General features: G+C 35.8%; 1 protein-coding gene across 4 annotated transcripts in view; it reads right to left on the reverse strand.

Annotated features, from left to right (window-relative positions):
• The window catches only part of MEF2C (myocyte enhancer factor 2C), a 175,349-nt gene that overhangs the window by 68,247 nt on the left and 85,195 nt on the right, over positions 1–21,907 (reverse strand). For all 4 annotated transcript variants that reach the window (XM_012644768.1, XM_012644765.1, XM_012644767.1 and 1 more), the window contains one exon: positions 5,868–6,071. In XM_012644768.1, the coding sequence (XP_012500222.1) occupies positions 5,868–6,071 (204 nt within the window). The remainder of the gene's footprint in view (positions 1–5,867; positions 6,072–21,907) is intronic.

Below are 21,907 nucleotides of genomic sequence, written 5' to 3' on the forward strand. Positions count from 1 at the left end.
CTAAAATCACAAGGCTACATAGTTCTTTAATTCCGAAATGCTCTCCTCAAATTTTATATTGAAGAATTAATCTTGTTGTTAATTTGAAAACACAATGAATTTAAATACCTCCCTCCTCACCTTCCAATCTAGGCCAGTGCTGTCTCACAGAACTCTGTGATGATCGTCGCATGCTGTTCTGTATCTTCCCTGCTCACGTGTGGCTACTACATGCAGCTAGTGCAACTAAGGAAATGAATTGGACATTTTATTTCATCTTAATTCTTTTAAATATAAATGGTCACGTGGCTAGAGGCTACTGTATTGGAGAGTACAGATCTGAATTATTCTGAGTGTTTTTTGATAGTGCTTTGATAAACTATCAAGTTTTAATGAATTGTTTCACTGGAGCTATAAAACATTTTTTCATACTTTACATGTGTAACATTACGCTATTTGATCACTTGGTTATATGTCTCTCTCCCCATTTGTTTATTCTATAAATATATTCTGAGGACCTAAAACTCTCTAAGGCTCATGTTAAGCACTGAGAATATGATCGTGAGCAAAATGTGTACAGTCCCTGCCCTTCGAGAGTTTAAAATCTAATGTGGAGCAGGCTACTGGATAACAACTTCAACAGTGCTCTGATGGGGAAAATAGAACAAATTATTACTTTCATATAGGAAAAGCCCCAAATGCAAGTTACAGAGGGCTTCAACGATGACTTTGTAAAAGTATAAATTGAGACCTGACTTGAATGTAGGATAAATAACAGCCAAGCTAAGACCTAGTAAGGAATTTGAAGACAAAACAAATAGAGTTTGGAGAGATTGAAGGATATAAACATATTCAGTGTGGCTCGAGTACAGGATGAGGGTCGTGGTAGGGAGATTGACGGGAGGGAAACAGCAAAAGGTGAGGTTGAAGGGAAAGAGAGATACAGGGGTTAGATCATGCATGGCCTCGTGAGCTGTCTTAAGGACTCGGAGTCTTCGAGGAGCTTAGATTATGTATCCATCTCTGGGCATTCCAGGGCATGTAGCACCCACACAGCAGGAATTCAACAAATCTTTGTTCAGTGAATGATTGAAAGATGGAAAATCCACAAATGATCAAACAAATAAGTGAATGTGCTTGTTGTCTTAAGAAAAGTATCTATGTATAATATACATCTATACAGTATGCATAAAATAATTCTATATACCTATATTTTTATAAGTATAAAATTGGAAACATTGCTTTAGGTATAATTAAAGTTCAAGTAAGATAGATGTGTTTTCATATTTTATTATACATCCATTCCCCAATTTTGTGATATCGAATTTGTAAAGAAGTTCAATTCCACTATTCACTGCATCAACAAAATTGCACTCGCCAATTTTCACCAAACTAAGGTAGTTAGCTTGTTGATAACTTTCAGTAGCATTCTGAGGCAATACAAGTTATAAGCTAGTTTAAAGCCTTTCCAGTCCCAATTTAGGCCTTAATTGTTACTATGTAAGGAAACATTTTGCTGCAACAACTGTCTTAGATGTCTCTAAATCCAAACAGGAGTTGGGATTCACGTGACAGAAAATAAATTTTAGTAAACAGTTTACCTCTCTCTCTCTCACTCACACACACACACACACACACACACACACACACACACACACACACATTCTTGCCTGTTCCTGCTTCTGAAAATAAAAGCCAATAATCCTCTATTGAGACAGTTGTGAATCAAAGGTTCCTTCCGCAAGAGTTACATCCATCTTTGGATTTTCTGGAGAGCAGCAAAGGGCCTCGTGTTTTACTCCCCTTCCGCACTAAATCACTGGACTACTGGCCCAGGCTTGATGAGCTGCTCATCAGAATCACTGAGTCACTGACGGGGTGAGAGGTTCATTCCTGCATGGGTGCTGAGTGATGCTCCCATATGGGTTTTATGGTTAGAAAACACATGCTGGATGTGGAGGTAACCTGTCTGGGGCCTCCATCCCTCCAAGGACCACCTGGAATGACCTGGCAGAACACATGACCTGTCTGAATGAGTTCTGTCAAATTGTTCAGGCTATGTCTTCATTTCTGCAGCTTGTACTGCATTAATGAGGTTATTGCTCGTTTGCCCTCCAATTGTTCCCAAGCTGATTTTTGCATATATGTCTTACATCCTTAACAAGAATGCCCATCTTCTGCTGTTTCAGAATTCCTTATAGAGTGCTGCACATAAGCTGGTGCTTGTTAAATCATTGCTAAGTGAAGCAACGGCCTCTAAGCACTTCCTGGGGGACCTGCATCCTTCAGATCATCCTGCAGTGCTCAACAACCACATCTTCCAGGAACAGGGCCCCACATAAGGCAGTAGGGTCTGTTCTCTTAGACAGCAAGGAGAACAAGGAGTGGACCTACTGAGGAAGTGATAGAGGGAGCAGTTCCATAACACCATTGGAATCCTAACTGAGTTTCAACCATCTTGTAAGCTAGCAAATTTGGGAAAATATCCAGTATACTTGTCATAGAGTTAAATAAAATGGACTTTCTTCAAAGGAAATGCTTTTAATATAATAACTGTTTTTGTTTTTTTTTTAACCAATGGATTAAAAATTTCACACATTTACTAAATCTGGCATATTTATATATTGTATCTAAACAGATATTCAAGTTGCATTATAATATAATAGCAAAAAAAAAACTATCTCAGTCTGTCTGTTAAGCCTTTGTGAGTCTTTGTGCAATTGTAGCAGTAGTGCTAATTATCAAGCAAAGACATGATAATTACGCAGAGCTTTTTTGCTAAAAGAGGGAATCTTTTTCAACACCCACGCACTGCACAATTTCCTATGGCCCTGTAACACTACTCTGATATGGCCCAGAAATTTGTATTTCATTCTAAATGCTGGGAATTATATTATTTCTCTCTGCCCCAATCTTTTCGTCTTGTGAGTAAACTGTTTTTAGAGGGTTAATCGAGTGGGGTAATGGTCCAAAGGGGAAATATAAAACTAATGACCCTTCATGAAACATATTATGCTCCTTATTAAACTTACTCAGTTAAATGTATTCCATTAAATTAAAATAAATAGGATTTAAAATTTTACCCAGGAGTAGTAAACTATCTTAACTTTCAACTTTATGTTAGATCCATTCTAAGAATGGATTCCTCAAGTCCCTGATGATAGGTTCTTAGCCTCCAACACGATTTATGTTTTAGTACTGCAGAGGTTTTCAAATTTAGTGTCTAAGAACTATTTGGGGAAATTGTTACAAATGCAGCTTCCAACCCAGATCCCCTCTTCTCCACCAAGTATCTCAAGCATCCTAATTTCAATGATCAGCCTGTCGAAAAATACTCCACATGGGGGTGATATAAAATTTTATCAAGGTTAGAGGTCTCACCTTCTTTCTCCATCATCTCTGTTATTACTGAAATGTGGAAAAGCCAAATACTTAAGGGATGTGTGTTATTAAGAGAGTGGGTAAAGCAGACTCACAGTACGTTAGACTTATATGTTATGTTCATCCAAAGAATTGAGCCACTGAATCTCTAGATTTGGCCTAGGAGTTCCAGAATGGCTTTTTGAGAGATTCAGAGCTTTAATCTATTGATGTTAAAAAAAAAAAAAAAAAAAAAAAAAAAATGGAGCTGCTGCTTTATTACTTTTTTTTTAAGTATTGCTTTAAAAAATTATAATGTTGCAAAGGGCTTTCAAATTCAGGGCCTTATTTTTGAGATGAGAAAAACCTCATCTCAGAGAGGTAGTTAACCTTCCACACAGCACGATAGTGCAAGTTGGGATTCAAATGAAGACCTCTGACTTTTAAAGAAGTCTGACTTTCAAATATCCACTTGACCAAGAATATGAAATTTTCATGCAGTATATAAAGTTTTAAGTTGTTTAAGTAATATAGTATATTACTGAGCAAAATCCTGAGAAGATGCATTTTCTAGATTTTAAACTCTTTTAAGAAAGCAAATTTTGCGGTCAACATATTTTCCAACTGGTTCAATATGGTTCTACTGTATTTCACATTACATTAAGGACTCCAGCAGTTCTAGTCTAATGAAAAATTCCAATTCAAATTCTTTTGTTATCCTGATTTTTTTTGTAATGGTTTTAGTAGTGAGATGGAGTTTTGTGTATAGAGTTCCTGGGGTTTTTGTTGCTGTTGTTGTTTTTTGAGACAGAGTATCACTTTGTTGCCTGGTTAGAGTGCAGTGACGTCAGCATAGCTTACTTCAACCTCCAACTCCAGGGCTCAAGCGATTCTCCTGCCTTGGCCCCCAAAGTGCTAGGATTACAGGTGTGAGCCACTATGTCTGGCCTGTGTTTTGAATTTATGTTAAATATGTGTAAGTGCACACACACACTCAGATTCAAAAGCACCTATGATACCTGACAACCAACTACTTCTGTTCACCTTCATGTTTATGTATTTTCACATTTATATGTGTATGCGAATAAAAAACTATCTGAAATGCATAGCAGTACATAGCAGGTAAACTTCATGAACAATTTTAAATTTCAAGATCAAGGCAAGCACACATCCAAATGATAAGTTGATGAAAAACTAAAATGATGCATAGTATTTTAAAAGTATATATCACATTAAGTCTATTTATCATTCATTTTTTAAATTTTATTTTTAAATATGGGTACATAATAGTTGTATATCACTTGTTCTCTGAAATTACTTGCTTATCCTTGTTAGGCAAAAAAAAAAAAAAATCAATCAATCAGCTCAATACTTTTGAAAAACTTCCAAATAAAGGCAAAGAAATGAGAGTTGGTCTTAGACAATTATAACAAATAAAAGGGAGATGGGTGTGGAAGGCATATTAATTTGATCAGGATTAGTATTACATTTTTTCATAATATGGAACCAGTCTAAGCAATGGCAAGAATGATGAGTAATCTGGAAAACTGACTCTGAGTACATACTTTTGAAACATTTATTAATTTCCTTTAAATTCTGGGGAAGCAGGCACAATCTAGGAAACCAAGAGCAGACAAAAAGATGAGAAAAATAGGCAGATGGGAACCATTCTCATTTTACCTCTTTCTTTTTGGTTTAGTAATCGCTACTCATGAAGGGTTCTGCAAGGTATTTACACAGGATACGTGTTGAAAGTATTTAAAAAGTTTCAACCAAAATTGTAGGGCACGTTATTTATGCTAATGAATCTAAAACATTTTTAAATTTCAACATGACGCTTATTTGTTTTTGGCAGAATAAGACGTTTTAAATTTGACTTTGATTAAATACTGGGCTAACATTTAGAAGTTTATTTTCATCTGATTTTTGAACCCATGTATTTTAGCAGTTTTCATTGCTTATAAAACGATACAATTTTTGGGAAAAACATTCCTAGGAGAACTGTCTTTACTCTTTCAGCAAGAAAGCATTCGGAAGAACGAATTAGAAATGTGAAACATAATGTGAAAGACCGAATGTGTAAGGTTGGGGTGTGTTCATGTGTAAATATTTTTTTTCCTTTGATGCTGCTGGGAAACTGTTATATACTTAAAAGAAATCATCAGGAGTCATCTACAACGTGGATGAATCATCCCCTGGCCACAGTTCCCACCCCAGTATCCTGATACACGGCCGTGGACGATGATCACCCTCAAGGATGCGGCACAGAATTTGACACTGGTACTTGATCCCAGCAAGCACCAGCTCGTGCATTGTCCCTGCCCTCATAGCACGTCGTATCAGGAAGGGAGGAGGAACGGTTGGCAAAACGACCCTGGTATATCCATGGGCCTACGAACATCTCAGGAAAGGGAAGGTGGTGTGAGAATGTGTGTGGGGGCGTGTGTGTGGGGGCGTGTGTGTGGCAGGGAGGCCCAAACACCCCGCGGCTCTGCCGAAACTCGGGGCTCACCCACATGCTCTCTCACCTCCACGATGTCTGAGTTTGTCCGGCTCTCGTGCGGCTCGTTGTACTCGGTGTACTTGAGCAGCACCTTGTCCATGTCGGTGCTGGCGTACTGGAACAGCTTGTTGGTGCTGTTGAAGATGATCAGCGCGATCTCGCAGTCGCACAGCACACTCAGCTCGTAAGCCTTCTTCATCAACCCAAATTTCCTCTTTGTAAATGTCACCTGGAAAAAAGAAGGCAGGCAAGTTTTTTTTTTAAATTCATGCATATGAGGTTTTTTTTTTTTTAACAGTATTTGTTTTCCTCCACAAAACAATGGTGTGTAGTTGTTAGAGCCTTTGGGCACTAACACGTTTGGAAAGAAAGCAAATAAATCTAAAACTAATTTCTGCTTAGAATTTGAAAATGTGTGATTTCTAGCTCGTTGCTGAATGTGAAACTGTAAATGCAAGATTTAATATATGGTATTTTAATGAAGGTGACTAGGAAACTGTTCATGTTTCTTTGAGCAATTGAAGATTCAAATAAATAATTTCAGCATGGTTAACATCTTTCCCAATGTGTAAGTTTGGAGTTTGGTTTTTGACCACTTGAAGACTGGACATGACATTATGAACTTAGCATTTTAGATCTGTGTTCAAAGAAACCTTAAAATTGTTTAGTCTCGTGACATTTAATCAAAAACACTTGAAGGGATATGACAGACAACATTGTATTCTGTTTTCTAGAAATCCAGCAGGGCGTTGGGAAGTGCATTAGCCATAATACTATTAGCATTTTGGTTTCATTCTTCTGTGTATCTTTCTTCCTCTCTCAGGCCAGAAACTGTATTGTTAACTTCGACTTTTTCTTCTTTTAATCTCGTCTATTACCGAGTCCCATAATTCCTTCCCTCAAAATATCTCTCAGGTTCACATTTGCCTATTTCCCAGGCGACGCCATCATTCGTGTCCTTATCTCGTCACTTTCGGACAGCCCAGCAGCTTCCTGTCCTAGATGACCTCCTTGTTTAGAGTCATTCCCTCCTCAATTCATCCCAGTCTGCAAAACCTCACTCTCACACCGCCTGTCTCCTGATGCGCTGTCTACAGCAGCTCCCTTTCCCTAGCTTTGACTACTCCCCACCTGCCAATCCTGCCAAATGCAAATATATATTTCACTCTTTCCAATTTCAACCCTCTTTTGATTAAACTTCAGCTTTTCACTCCAGCCTGCCCACCAAAAAGGCATGAACATTCTTAATTATAAACATTTAAATGATCCAGTGTTTTCCAGCAGGCATTCTGTAGACTATCATTCCTATAAAATACTCCCTAAGAGAAAAGTTCAACGGCCTAATACGTTTGCGAAATGGGGCACATTGGTATATTAAAGGCTAAGAAGCCTTTCAGACTTGGTTTAAACTGATTTTCAAACCTATTGCTGACAGAAAGTTTGTTTCTTTGCTTATTTTTTTATTTTAAAGAGCACTTTTTATCATTCTTCAGAACTAGGTTTTTGAGGCACACACTCTGAGAAATGCTGACTGACTTAATTTATTAATAGCTATCGTTTTCAGTAGGAACTATTTAAATTTTTTTCTCACCTTCAAATCCACCCCATCTTGCAGAGGACAGCTCAGCTTTATCTACCACCTATTTGTGTGTAATTCTTAAATGGACATTCCCACTCTTTCTCTGTCTCCAGATACCCAATGGACGTCCTCCAGTCCTCCTACGTCTACTGAAATGTCCTCAGAATCTTAAACCTTCCAAAGCTCAACCCCATTATCTTCACTCTAGAATCTGCTCTCTCTTCTGGAGTCTTCATCTCACCATAAACTCAGTCATCCAAACTAGAAACATCAGAGCGAACTCTGAATCCCGCGCCCCATCCCCACCCTCATCCCCCACACCTAAATAAATCTGTGTTGACAGGAACTGTGGACTAGCAGACAGAAGACCTGACTTCCCAGTCTCCTCATTCCTCCACATTTTTGTTACTATCTATTATTTTACCTATCACCCCTTATTTTTCCCTAATAGCATTCTCACATTTTATAATTTGTGTATTTTCGCATGGCTCTTCCACTGTAGCACACGTTCCACAAGGGCATGTGCTGTTTTTATTTTGCTCACTACTGTATCCCCAGGGCATAGAACAGTAAACACATATGGGCACACAGTTTTACATCATACAGATCTGTGATACAAAAAACTTCATAGGGAAAACTTAAATTATATGAAGTCTTTAGATATATCAAGTTGATGTATGATATATGAAATTATGTGGTAACTTTTCCCATGAAATTTTTTAGTAACTCATGCACAGAAATTTTACAAGATAAATTATACTTTGCTTAATAATGATATTATTTTATCACATTGGCATTGACGGTAGCATGGTAGAAAGCAAAGAACATGGGGTTTGGATTCAAAGGACCCTGGATTTGAATGCTGAATCTGCTCTTTGCTAGTCATGAGAAATTCATTCAACCTCTTTGAGTCTGATTTTTCATCTGCAAAATGGAGACAACACCTATCCTTAGGGTTGCTGTGAGGACTGCATAAAACCTATGTATAGTATCAAGTATAGTACTTAGAGTAGATGCTCAATAAATCTTAGTTCCTACCCCTTTCTTAGTCGACTTAACTGGAAAAGAAGAACTAACAAAATGTATTTGTCTTGGTGAATTGGAGTCCACTGATTACAGCTATTTGAGGATGCTGCTATTCCTGATAGGAAGATAAAGCAGAACTACAGAAAGATAAAGCTGAATTATCTGCACTGACCATCCTTTGGAAAATAAAGTATTTAGGTACTTATGAGCCCACATCAGCTAGTCAATATCTACTCAGATATGTTATTTACATTTCGACTGGGACAATTTTCTTTTGGTAGTAATTGCCAATGTGTCACCTTCTATTTTATGTTTATTGATTGTCTTTCTAAAGTGCTTCTGATAAAATACAGCTGGTGTTTTATTTTCATATCTGATTATCATACTACCTTAGAAACTATTATTCTGGTTCATTCAGATGAATCATGATTGATAGTAAGGGTGGGCTCAAGACTAGCTTTTTGGAATGGATAAAGAAGCTTAATAATTAAGTACATAGATCTATACAAAATGTCTTAATATTTCTTTTAGATACAATTTGGATATGAAACTGTACCTGCATATCAGTATTTTATTTAGTGAAATAGGCTACAGAATACATTCAATACAGAAGGCAATGACCAAAAATACTTTCATGTATCTAAAACCACTTTTAATCAGACTTCATGACCACAAACCGTAGGTGGAATGTCTCAATACAGTATGGTTTCTGTTGTACTCAAACCTCAGAATTTAGCACATTACAACACTCACCATCAAAGTACATTTCAGTACAGAAATATCATTAAAGCCACTATTTGTGTTTACTTTTAGGTGCTCCTCAACTTTTGTGTAACCAAATAGGCTGCTGCATAATGCATACTTTTTTAATAATACCTGTCAAAAAAGTCAGTGCATATAGCTTCTTTTCATTAAAACTAAAAGCTGAAATGATGACTATATTAAACTATGTAAGAAAATCTTCAGAATCTACTCTTAATTGCTCTAAATTTAATTCTATATTATGTTCATATTCTTCATAATATACTCAAAATGTATTTTATAATGCTTTTTCTCATTGTTCATAGTTAGATAAAATTGTTTTTAAGCATTAAGCTTTCTAAAGAGATCTGAGATATTATTCTTCTTTTAAAATATGCCACTCAATGACAAAGATTTCAATTCAGAGCTTTCATACTTAAATATAATAATACATTGTAATGATTACATTTTTCATAACTTGATAATAATTTGTAATGGGGACAAGTCCATATTTCTATTTAAATAGCATAGTTTGAAACTTGGGTGAGACAGAAAGCTGTTTTTACAGTAGTTAGGCAAAGAGCTGCTCTTTCCCAGTGTTTACATCACTCAAAGTGCATTATTAAATTAAATTAAACAGACTTAATATGAGATATCTGCATAGGAAAGCAGAACTACTCTATAATCTTTGACCATTTTATGTATTTTTCTTTACTTACTGAATCTTTAAACAGTCCCAAATGTAACAATAATATTATTATTAAGATGTTTCAGGATTAAGTTTTATAGCAACCCTGAGTTTTAAATCCTAGCATAAGGATAGGCATTACCTGTCATATGTTAACAATGGCTCTAGAACCTGCTAGATATATGAATCAGAAATTGAAATCAGAATTTGAAATTGAGAAACGGCACATTCATTAATTACAGCTCCATGCAATTCAGTTATAAAAAATCAAATTTATTCACAAAAACATAAAAATAATTCAGCCAAGTTTTATTGAGCATTTTTCCATATAACAAATATTATGCTAAGCAATATTTATTGGGCATTCTCCATGTCAGACATTTGTGCTAGATGCTGTGGCTTCTATTACATAAAATAGTATCTCCCTTGTTCATCTCACTTCCTTGGTGCTGAAGAGAAAAGTCACTTAATTCTATAATGCTTAAAAGACATTTTCTTTATTTGGAATAAAATGCATTACTTGGCCAACAGACTTATATTTTCAGTCATGTCTAATGATCTGAATTTGTATTTTCATCTAGAGTTGGGTAAATGCAGTTTTGTTTTGAGACTGACTTTGTCTCTAGACTGAGCTACTAATAGAAAAATAATAGTTGATATTAATATGACCCAGATGAATACGGACTGAAATCTGCCATACTGTTTTTTTCTTATCTTGTACTTGGTGAAAACTGACTGTGGTGTTACTCCCCTCTGCCTTCCCTCTTGCCACTGGCAGGCTCCCACCATGCTGCAAGGCTGAGTTTCAATGCCAACTTTTTCTATGACACTTTCATTGTCAACATTCAGATAAAACTCATTCCTTTCTCATAGTCGTCCTCCAGCACTTTTCACACATCTTTTTTTATCAGACTTATTCTGATATTACACAGTTGGTTGTTTATGAGTTTTCCTCTCCTCCCAGATTTGAATTCCCCAAAGACCCTAACTCAGGCCTCTCACAGACTCTGACCAGTGGACATTGAATGAGTATTTGCTGAATGAGTGGATTATGGAATAGAAATACTCTAAAGTCTGAAAGTCTCAACATAATTTTATGTTAGAAACATATTTTTTACTTCCCTTTTTTTGAAAATTTAATCTCTCAAAAATAAGATTCTAGATACATATGTATGCATATGTTTATTGTACTAAAACATTAAACATTTTAGTAACATGAGTCTTAAGAGAAAGTAATTATACTATCTTGGAATTTATAATATAGAAGATAAAGAACATCTGGAGAGAAATATATATATATATATATGCTGTAGACTTCAAGAAAAAAATATTTCAAAAAGCTCAGAGAAAAGTGTTTTTTTTTGTGAATAAAACATCTTTTTTTTTCTTTTTCTTATTTCAGCATATTATGGGGGTACAGATGTTTAGGTTACGTATGTTGCCCTTGGTCCCCCCCCCCAAGTCCGTGTTTCAAATATGTCCATCCTTCGGGTGGTGCGCATTGCACTCCTTGTATATTTTATCCCTTGCCTGGATGATTCATCAAGAAGGATGGGAAAGTCTGAAGATCAAAATTTAATTTTATAATACAATCACAGGATACATAGTTAAAGGGGAAGATCTAAGGGTTTGAGGTGATTGTGTTCCTGTAACAAAAATTTATTGAGCTTTCTGATGAGTTTAGATTTTCAAAGAATACGTATTTGGAAAAGAATCTGATGAAATCCTCATGTACAATATTATATATTTGAGACTGGCTGGTAGTAATTAAGCTGATTTAACTATGACTGAAGAACTATACTTAATGAGGCTGAATTAATTGATCAATGTTAATTTTAACGGAAAGTCTCTAGTAAAGTGCCACAGAGTTCATTCAGTACCTTTCCTGTCCCAGGTGACATTTTTATCATTGGTTTAGATGAAGATATGGAAGGCATGCTTATCAGATCTGCATATAACATAAATCTGGGTGATAGAGCCAAACCAATAAATGGTAGAGTCCATATAGCTCCTTCTACATTCTTTAGAAAGCTGGGGCACAAACAACAAGGTGAATAAAACAGGAGTAATTTTAAATTGTGAATTCATATTTTTAAAAAACAATTACACAAGCTCAGGTTGGAGGAAAATTAACATGGGAACTGCACTTGGGAAAGGTATCTAAAGTCATAGTGTTCCATAGTGTGAATTAACTAGCCTACTGATCTTTTTGTCAGTCAGAACCATCTTTGGTGCTATATTCAGTTCTGAGAGTTACACTTTAGGAAGGCACTGACAAAATTAGAGCCTCTATAGAATTGTAAACAGATTGATAGAGGGTCTGATAACAATTTTGCATGAGGAACAACTGAGGGAGTCTGGAATGTTTAACTCAGAAGAAGCAGAGTTAAAAGTGAAATGCTAAACACTTTCCAAGGTCTGAAGCATTATGTCCATGTGAAGAGGCACATGAGTTACTGTGTTTTATTCCACAGAGTAAAATTAGAAAGCATAGTTGAAAATCATAAAGAGGTTCAAAACAAGGGAAAATCTAGTGATCAGAACTGTCCAAAAGTGGGCTCAGTCTCACCAAGTAGGAAGCAGCTTGTTCCTGAACATGTTCCAACATATTAGGAAGGTGTAGAAGGTGTTCCTGAATTAAGCAGGAAGTTGGACTAGAGACTTTAAAAATATATATTCTAATTTTTAGATGTTCACATTCTATGCCTAGGTAGCACAGATTTTTAGGCAAAAGAGAAATTAAGAGTGAATGGTAATACGGTTCAAGCAAGCATCCACCCTATAGAATACTTTATGTTTTGGTGACTCAGTTCCATCAATATATTATCATTATTACCTCTAATTTCCATTTCCAAAGATATAAAATGTGGTCATTTCTTTCTGTAGTTAGAAGAGATACAAAAGACTGTAAAGAATTTGAGTAGACACCATTAAATGATGTGCTGAAAATGAATAGAAAAATAATTGTCTGGATTGATAAAATAGGATATTCACATTATTAAAATATTTTTTAAAAAGCAGTATATATGCATCATTACTGGGCAGTGTCGTGTAGAAGCAAAAACATGGGAATTGAAAATCAAGCCTGGGCCCTGCCATTTATGAGCTGTGTGCCCTAGGGTAAACTGCTTAACTGACCTGGACCCCAGTTTCCTCACTGGTAAAATGAAGGTAACAATAGGCACCTTAGAATCTTATGGGTTAGACGAAGGGATAAAATACAAGTGTAAGTGACTTATTGACTGTGAAACGCTACACAAGGCAAGTAGCATCTTTTCTCTGATGCACCAGAATCAGTCACTTCTTGTTACATCTTGTGAAAGGCTGCTCTCCTGGGACATGTCAGTTTGTGTTACCATTATTTACTTATGTCTAGATTCGAGGTCTCTTTCAGTTTGCTCTTAGGCTCTTCTTGAAACCTGGACCATCTTCTGTTCACACTTTTAAACTAATATCCAAGAATAATACTTGACTAACCATTCTTTGAATGAATGAAGATATATGGATGGAGGAATTATGTATTTTTTGCCATTTAAAATGAATAGCTGAAAATAAATTACTATGGATGCTCAGACTATGTTAACAGGAAGTTAGCCACTAAGAGAGGACAATTGCACATACTTATTTTACTTGTCATTTTAACTTACAGTAAAAAACATACATTTGGTAGAACTGAACAAGAGAAAAACTGGACTGGGTCAAATTTTGTGTATAGTTTTGTTGGTCAAAGTAGAACAGATCATATCTCTTACACTGTTTTTAGATGAGAGTGTTGATTTTATTTGGTGAATTTTTTTCTAAGAAATTCAAAGACTTTATAATAAGTTATCTTGCTACATTTGACAGTATCTCTTTGACGTTATTATTTGGTACAGTTTATCATCCCATTTCTCAGATGAATACTATAAACAAAGATGTGAGTTGCTTTATCCAAGTTCCCTAGACCAGTCCCCTGGATGGACTAGAGATAGAACTCTCTTCACACAAAATTCATCTTTCTTTCCATTAGTGAGTGTTCCCTCCCTATTTTAGATACCTATGCATTTAAGGAGCTGCAGTTCAGCACAGCATGGGCCCAGTCCAGTGTTTACTGAGCCGCATTCAGGCACACAGGTACTCTCCTTTGTAATGTTACTATTAAGAACCATCAGAAATTCTGGTGAGTGCAAGCAGAGTAGTGCATAGCACATGGATTAGTATAAGGACAGCTTTCTAGGTTAAAGTAAAAAAATAATACTAAGAGCACTAAATTGAGAGCAAGTTCATTTCTAGGTTCTGACAATAAACCAAAGCTACTTTTGTGTGGACTCGGCAGCCAGCTCTGCCCTCAGACACTCCAGCCATTCCCACTGAAGCTGGTGAGAACCGCATGCATGCACTAGTGGGCACACACTAGTTCTATATTTATGGATGTTTATTTAAATTTCACAAAATGGGAAGTATTTTAGTTGGAAGCAAATACAGGACTGCTTACAGCCAGAATAAAAAAAGGTGGGCCTCTGATTTACAAACAGGCAATGTAAATACCGAGTTCTAAAAACGGAGGAGGAGACCTGTATCATTTCCCACAGGGTGGGGAAATTTGACTTCTGTGCAGCAGAAAGGGCATTTCGTCATCATTCTCCACTCCACGTGCTTGCCCCCTCTGCCCATCCACCCAGGCCTGGCTCCGTTCATAAAGTCACCTCAGAAGAACTTCATTAACTGTGATAATCCTTGCACCTTACAGAAAAGAGTTCTGAACAAATAAAAGGACCTTTGGAAACGGCAGCTCCCCACACTGTAAGAATAATGGAGGTCTCACTCCAAACGACTACACTACGGACACATCACCAAGGGAAGCAACAGTAACCTTATCTGTGGGTCCCAAACACTTCTTCCCACCAATTCGAACACTTTCAGCCTAATCTTAATTGAACTTTGGGGTGCTCCCTGAGTGGAGAATTTTTTTACCCATTTCTTTAACTCATAAAGTGGTAGCAGTTTCTTTGTTTTATTGTGTGTTGGGGACTAATACACCCAGCTAATTCTGTTTTCAAAATTTTTAGGTTCTATCTTTTTTCTCTCTCTCCAAATAAAGTCATGATAAATATAACCCTCGTTCTATGAAAATATTTCAGATCTCCTCCTCCTCCTCATCCCCTCCCCTAGATAATCTCTCAGTTTCCTCCCAGTTAAGGAAATGGAATGACTAATGAGTGACAGATGGACAGTTCGTAGATACAATACACTCTGTAATCCAGAAGCCACAGGTCTTCCTATGTGTTTAAAGGGTTAGAGATGGAGTCAAGAGTCTGTAACGACAATCTTTAATTGAAAAAAAGGGAAATGCCCTCCTAAATGCTCTCCTTTTCCCCCCTCCCTTCGTTCTGACAGTAAGTAATGGTACAACTGTTCTAAAGTATTCCTCTTCAGTTTTATGTTGTTTAATTCAGTCTGTCATTAGAAAGCCTTGCGAGCTTTAGGCTTGATGATTACTCTCGGTGGGAGGAAGCAACGCCACTGCAGACTTGTGTTCTAGACAAGTGCCCCTTTATACAATGACGGGGCCTGCCATCATAAATGAAAGGCTCTTTAAAGAGCTGCGAGGGGCTCTTTTAAGCAGACTGCTACCACGTACTTATAACCCTCCAGCAAAACTTGCGAGGATGAGACAGCAGTGTGTTCTGCTGCAAAGAGGACTATTGTCCTCGTTAGCCTCAAGCAAATTGAGCCATGTTTCACTGAAATACAGTAGTATTTCCAAAGGATTCTCAAGCAGTAGTTCCTAAAATTCCGAGCACGATAAAAGGATTAAAATAAGGGGCTTAGAGGGGAATTAGGAACTCTATCGACCCCTCATCCTAAATCAACACCCCAAATCCCAAAATAAAACTCTAAATCTTGGGCACTGCACACTACTTTGAGGAAAGATAATAAACAGTAGGTTAGATCACAAGCAAATAACTGAATGCATATTAATGAATTTATTAAGTGTTTATTAACAAACTCACAGAGTCTGGGTTTTAAAATGTGTGACAGCTGATTTCTAACACATTTGTCTACAAGAGGAAAAGAAAGAAGCATGATCTAAAATTATTAAATTGATCAGGATTTAAGAGATTTTATTATGGCTCATTTTTAAGCACAGGAATATTTTGGCTTTTAGAAAGAGAAGACCATAACGCAATATGCTTTTAATTTTTCATTTGTGCTGCTCAGGTCTACTTGGTTTGTTAAAAGATTGATTTACATTCTAAATCCAATCGGTAGATGCAGTCATAAAATAAATACCTCTGTTCTCTATACCTCATCTACATAAGATATAATAATTTGAAACTGAGAAGAATCAAATAAACCATATTAATATATTTTGGGGGCAAAAACATGTTTACTAGTTCAACAAAGCCAAAATGTACCTAAGGTAAAGGTCAAAGAATACTTCATTCCCTGCTGAGCAAATGCTCAGGAAGCACATTTGTCTACATTTTCCTGTCATAACAGGAAGAGTGTAACTTCTTCCTTTCCACAATAGCTTCAGTTTTACCTCCTAACTCCAATATTTTCTCCCTCAGGGCCTTTCAAATCAATCCTTGCAAGACAGAAGGCAGGAGGCTGTCTCCGTTGTAGTTTCCAAACAGTTACATTTGTTGAAATGTTATTTAAATGTTAGTATTTCTTAAACTAAACTGTTCCAATTTAAAAATTAAAAGTCAAATTTCTAAACATTTAGATTGGTTCTCTTATTCCTATTAACGGTCCAACATGTTTCAAGAGAAACACAAATACACATTGTATATTACGGAATTTTAATTTACTTCAACTTAATTATGTCATATTTTTTTTTGCCAAAGCCATTATTCTCAGAAAAAAATAAAAGTTTCTGAATTGTCTTTAATTACAGTACATTGGGTTGCAAAAACTTTGTAAATATTTTCAGCATAATAATTTTTCAAGTAGTTCCATTTTAAATGAAATAAATGATAATGTTAAAGAAAGTTTAGATTGCAGAGGACATGGCTTTTGAAACAATCAGTAACTTTTTTTTAATCTACAGTTTGGAAGAAACCTCTTGGTTTATGTGGTCTATTTATAATGTTAATATTTTTAGTACTGGTTTCTCAGTAATACAGTGTCATACACAGTTTGTGCATTTGCAAAGCTAAAGGTGACTTGTGACAGCAGTGTGAGAATGCCTTCACAGAGATGACAGGGACCATTCAATGCCAACTTGCTACACAAAATGTTTTGAGGTACCATAAATAAAAGCATCAGAATTTAAAAAAAAAATTAGTGTTAAATAGAAATTATATGAGATACACAAATTAGAACCAGAAACAATAAAAACCCTTCAAGTTCAAAGAAGAGTTTATTTCTTAATTAACGGACAGAATTTTGGAGGAGAAAGTTATCTTTTTCCTTGTGAAAATTTTGGTCCTTCTTGGATTTCCTACCAAGGAAAAGCTAATGAATGAATTTGAGGGCAGTTGGGACAATATCTGTCTGGCAGTAAAGTAATAGATCTAGCTGACATTGACATAAAATGTCACAGATCACATGGGATAGTAGCAAGTGTGTGGCACACTATTACTGTGATTCAACTACACACTGGGGAGACCATTTGTGAATTGCTTTCAAATTGCTAGGAATAAAATAGAAATGAATGGACTAATGTCACAGCTGTTAAACATACATCTGAGCACTCTGGCTACTGCTTTTTTTGACTTGGAAACTCCTGAAAGTACAACTTACGCCATTTTTCCCTTCTGGTTTTCTTTTTCAACGTCTTCAATCACCAGTAATTCAAATTCTTTGACTAAAAACTTTTCTCTTGGTGATTTTAAGATTAATAAAAGAATGACTTAACTTTTATGCCTGGGTAACCTTTAAGCAGACGTCCCTAGTATGCATCAATATACCCTAATTCTACCATAATACACCCCAATTTTATTTATATAAAATGGGTTTAGCATAATTTTTAACACAAGCATATACTAAGAAAAATGCATAATAATCATCATTATGAGGTATCTGCCGGCTTATTTTGGATTTAGAGATAGAAAAATCAACACTTTTACACTGACTGAACTTTTTGTTCATTAGATCTGAAACAGATTCCAGATATTTCTTGACTAACAAGGATAATTCTTATAGTTTTTAAAGTAAAACTGACAAGTCTGGAATTCTCTGCGGAGAGGGCAAAGGAAGTGCGTTCAACAGCATGACTGCATCACTCTGTTCTCCAACTTATGGTTCAGAATTCACCGTAAAACTACTTCTTTGAAACAATTAATTTGTATTTCTCAGTTATCCAGTGACATTTAAAGAGTGAATCTATTTCAACAAATTTTATATTAGGTTATTAGGATGTAACTCCCAAATTTAGAACTCTAATTAACCCTTTTATTTATTGATATTCTGGATATCACGTCAAAGGAAAGTTACATTAAAAATCCCTTTGAAATTTTAGCTAAAATTCTAAGATCCAAGAGCAGCAGAAAACAGGACAAATTAAGGATTTTTTTCTTTTTAAAGAGTCACTTGAGGGAATCTATACATCTCTTTTTATTTTTCAGTTTAGTACAGAATATACTAGATTTAGTTTTAAAAAAATGTCAGTATGTAAAAACTGTCAGAGGCTACATCTACACTGAACATTTTTCCAGCTTTTTTTCCTAGCTCATTTTATATAATTTGTAAGTCATATAAAGAAACTGAGATAGGAACATAAGAGGAAAAGTTAGAAAATTTAACAGCTATGAACTCTGAATTCTTTTAGTCATAAGGGGATTCTCCTGTTCTATTAACAGCAGAATGTTGCTAATTGTCTTTAATTTGTGCTCCAGTTATTGCACTGATAATTACATGAAATTTTGTTTGCTGGCAAAAACTATTAGTGTGCCAGATCTGATGGAAAAAAAGAAAACTTATGGCACGTAGGTATATTTTTTTCCTTAACTTACTATTTTAAGCCCTGTGTATTTGGCAAACATGTTTCCCATATAGTTATTCAAATATTGAAATATCTTTTTATAACAAGTCACACAAATTTGGGTTTACCTCTCCTATCCTTTCAAAGTAGGAAAGCTGAGAACAAACATACAAATGAACAGGTTTAGGCTAAGCATGCCTAATTTTTATATCTCTCTCTTCTTATAACAGATATAACAGATTTCTAAATATATTCTGTTTGTAAAAAAAAGTCAAACAAGGACAAAACTCATTTAAAAACCTGACTGTTTCAGGAGCGTGATTAAAAACTGGTACCAGGTGAAAGAGGGTAAGATTATGATTGCCTCACCGATGGAGGTATTTCAAGGGTAAAAAGAAAAAATGCAGACACCAAGACTGAGATTGTAGTGTTAGCATAAGCTGGAAGGAAGCTGGAAGTGACAAAGATGGTGACAAGTAGTTAAAAAACAATTTGGTCAGTAACATACATTTGAAAATAAGTCCTACAAGCACAGAATTTAGGAAACTATTTCTCCCCATCCTTGTCACAAACCCTGCTCTGCAAATGTCCTGTGTAATCTTTCCTTACTGTCTGCCAACCATCCTCTCTATATCAGAAGGCTCCTGCTTGGGCATGAACCTCTAGGCCATTGTTAGCTTCTGAAGGCAACTTTGTGTTCTTGCTCTACTCTGCTCCACTTTTCCTTTTATCTCCCTAATAACTCTTTAAAGGTAAAACCCTCATGAAATGAAGGTTTAGCTACCACTCTTTACTGTGCTACATAGCACAGCGTTGTTTTGATGGAAATCACATTAATTATAACAGCTAATGGTTCAAAGAACATGAGTCAATAGGAATAGCTAATAGGTAAATTTATTGAACACTTACTATGTGCTAGGTGCTTTACATTTACTGCCTCATTTAATTGCCTCAATGACCTAATTAGGTAGGTACTATTTTTTAATCCTCACTCTACTGATGAGGGAACTGATGAGGAGGGTTATACAGCTCGTAAGTGGCAGAACTAGGACCAGAGCCAGGTTTGTGTGTTTCTGAAAACCATGTTCTTAGCCATCTGATTATACTGGATGCAGTATGATGTAACTGGGAAAAGCAATGACATAAAACCAGGCTCTTAGCTGTTATATTAGACTAGACGCATCATGACATAATTAAGAAAAGCATGATCTGTTTTGTTTTGCTTTGAATATGAGATTTGGACTTAGACTTCGGCCACTTCCTAGTTTTAGATATACGACCTTGGGCCGGTTATTTGGAATTTAAGAGGACCTTCAAAGTTGGCATCTGATCTTCTCTCTCATCCCTCTGAAGTCATACCCCAAGCTCAAGTCCCACTGGCCTTCCTTAGGCTCTTCAGCCAAGCTCTTTCCTCTCTCGGGGAGATTTGCAAATACTGTTCCCTCTGGAATGCTGTCACTGGCCTAACTGACTCATCTTTTAGCACTTCCCCAGAGAGGCCTTTCTCCAACGCTTGATATAAATAAAGTATCTCCTGTTATTCTTTCAGAGCACTTTGATATTTTCATTCATAGCACATATGAATAAAATTTTTGTTATATATTTGCATATTTCATGACTGTTGCATCCCACAAGAGGTCCACAAACTACAGCCTACAAGTCAAATCCAGCCTCCCGTTTTTGTCAGTAAAGCTTTATTCAAATACAGGCACATTCGTTCATTTACATATTGTGTACTACTTTCACACTGCTAGGGCAGAGCTCAGTGGTTCAGACAGAGACCGTGTGGCTCCCAAGGCCAAAAATATTTGCTATCCGGTCCTTTACGGAAATGTTTGCTGACCCCTAAAGCAACGAAAAGCTGGGTGAGATTCCTGTTCACTACTGAGTACTTAGTATTAGGCACATTGCAGTCAAGTAATATTTTATTTAATAAATAAGTGAATTTAGCTGTAAAACGGGATTCATAAGGATTAAATGGAATAATATATATGTAGTTTTTGGCACACATTTAGTAGCTACTCTTATTAAGCTGTCAGAAAATTTTTGTAAGATAGATTGGCAATTCATGATTTTATTTTTATATAGTAGCCTAAGAAATCCATCATGTCCAGGTTAGAAATTAAGAAAAAATTAGTTTTAATAAACTTGGAAACTCTGAAAAAAATGTTTAAATACAAAAAGCTGTTGATTTTTATCTTCCCCTAAACTATTTTATGTATTGGATTTTCTGAATTTTAGATATTTCCTACTTCCACTGTGAAGGATAAAGTACAGGCAAAATTCCATTTCAACAGTTAGCTATTCTGTTTTACAACAGGCTTATTTCTTAATGATATACAACTTATCACATCAGCTCTGTAATATTTCATGTCACACTTGTCAGTATTTCTTTTTCTGGTAAAAACATACCTTGTTCCGTGTATAGCCAAATAAACAAGTGCAATGGTAGAGTAGTCTCAGACAACTTTTAAGAAAACACGACAGTAAGGCATTGTGTGAGGTTATACAACAGTCTACAGTGGGGGCTGCCTGAAAAAGGGCAAAGCAGCTACCATTTTCCTTTTCAACGGTGAACACATAGTTTAAAGTAAGCCCAGATTAGGGGTGCATCCACATTTGGTATGATAAGCTGTTTCTTTCAGATTTGCTGGCTTTGATTATGAGAAGTGACCTACATATTTTAGGGTCTCTCCCAAATGACTCTTACAACCACTCTCACAGTAGGTGAGAAATGTGCACGACAAACATATGCAGACGTTGTTTAAAATTGTCAATAGTCATCTAAAATAATCACTGAAATATTTATTAAAACAGCAGTTTTCGATTTTACTAATTCCATTTAAGAGTATTTAACTAAAAAAGGCCTACTGTACCTAAAGACTGACAAAAAGAATAAAAAGATCTTAAATTCTACAGAATAAAATAAAAAATCCATCTTTAGAATAAAAACAAGTCAAATGAAGCTGAATTTGAATAATTTTTCTTCTTCTAAGTTATGATGACTTCTAACATCAGTGAGAATAGCAATTGTAGATGCAACTACATTTAAATTAAGAAAAGATGTTCAATCATTAGCTCAAAAGTATGGTGTTAAAATTCTTGTATCCCTGTGTGAGT

This window comes from Propithecus coquereli, unplaced genomic scaffold, assembly GCF_000956105.1.
Source record: "Propithecus coquereli isolate 6110/MARCELLA unplaced genomic scaffold, Pcoq_1.0 Scaffold22, whole genome shotgun sequence".
Taxonomy (NCBI): domain Eukaryota; kingdom Metazoa; phylum Chordata; class Mammalia; order Primates; family Indriidae; genus Propithecus; species Propithecus coquereli.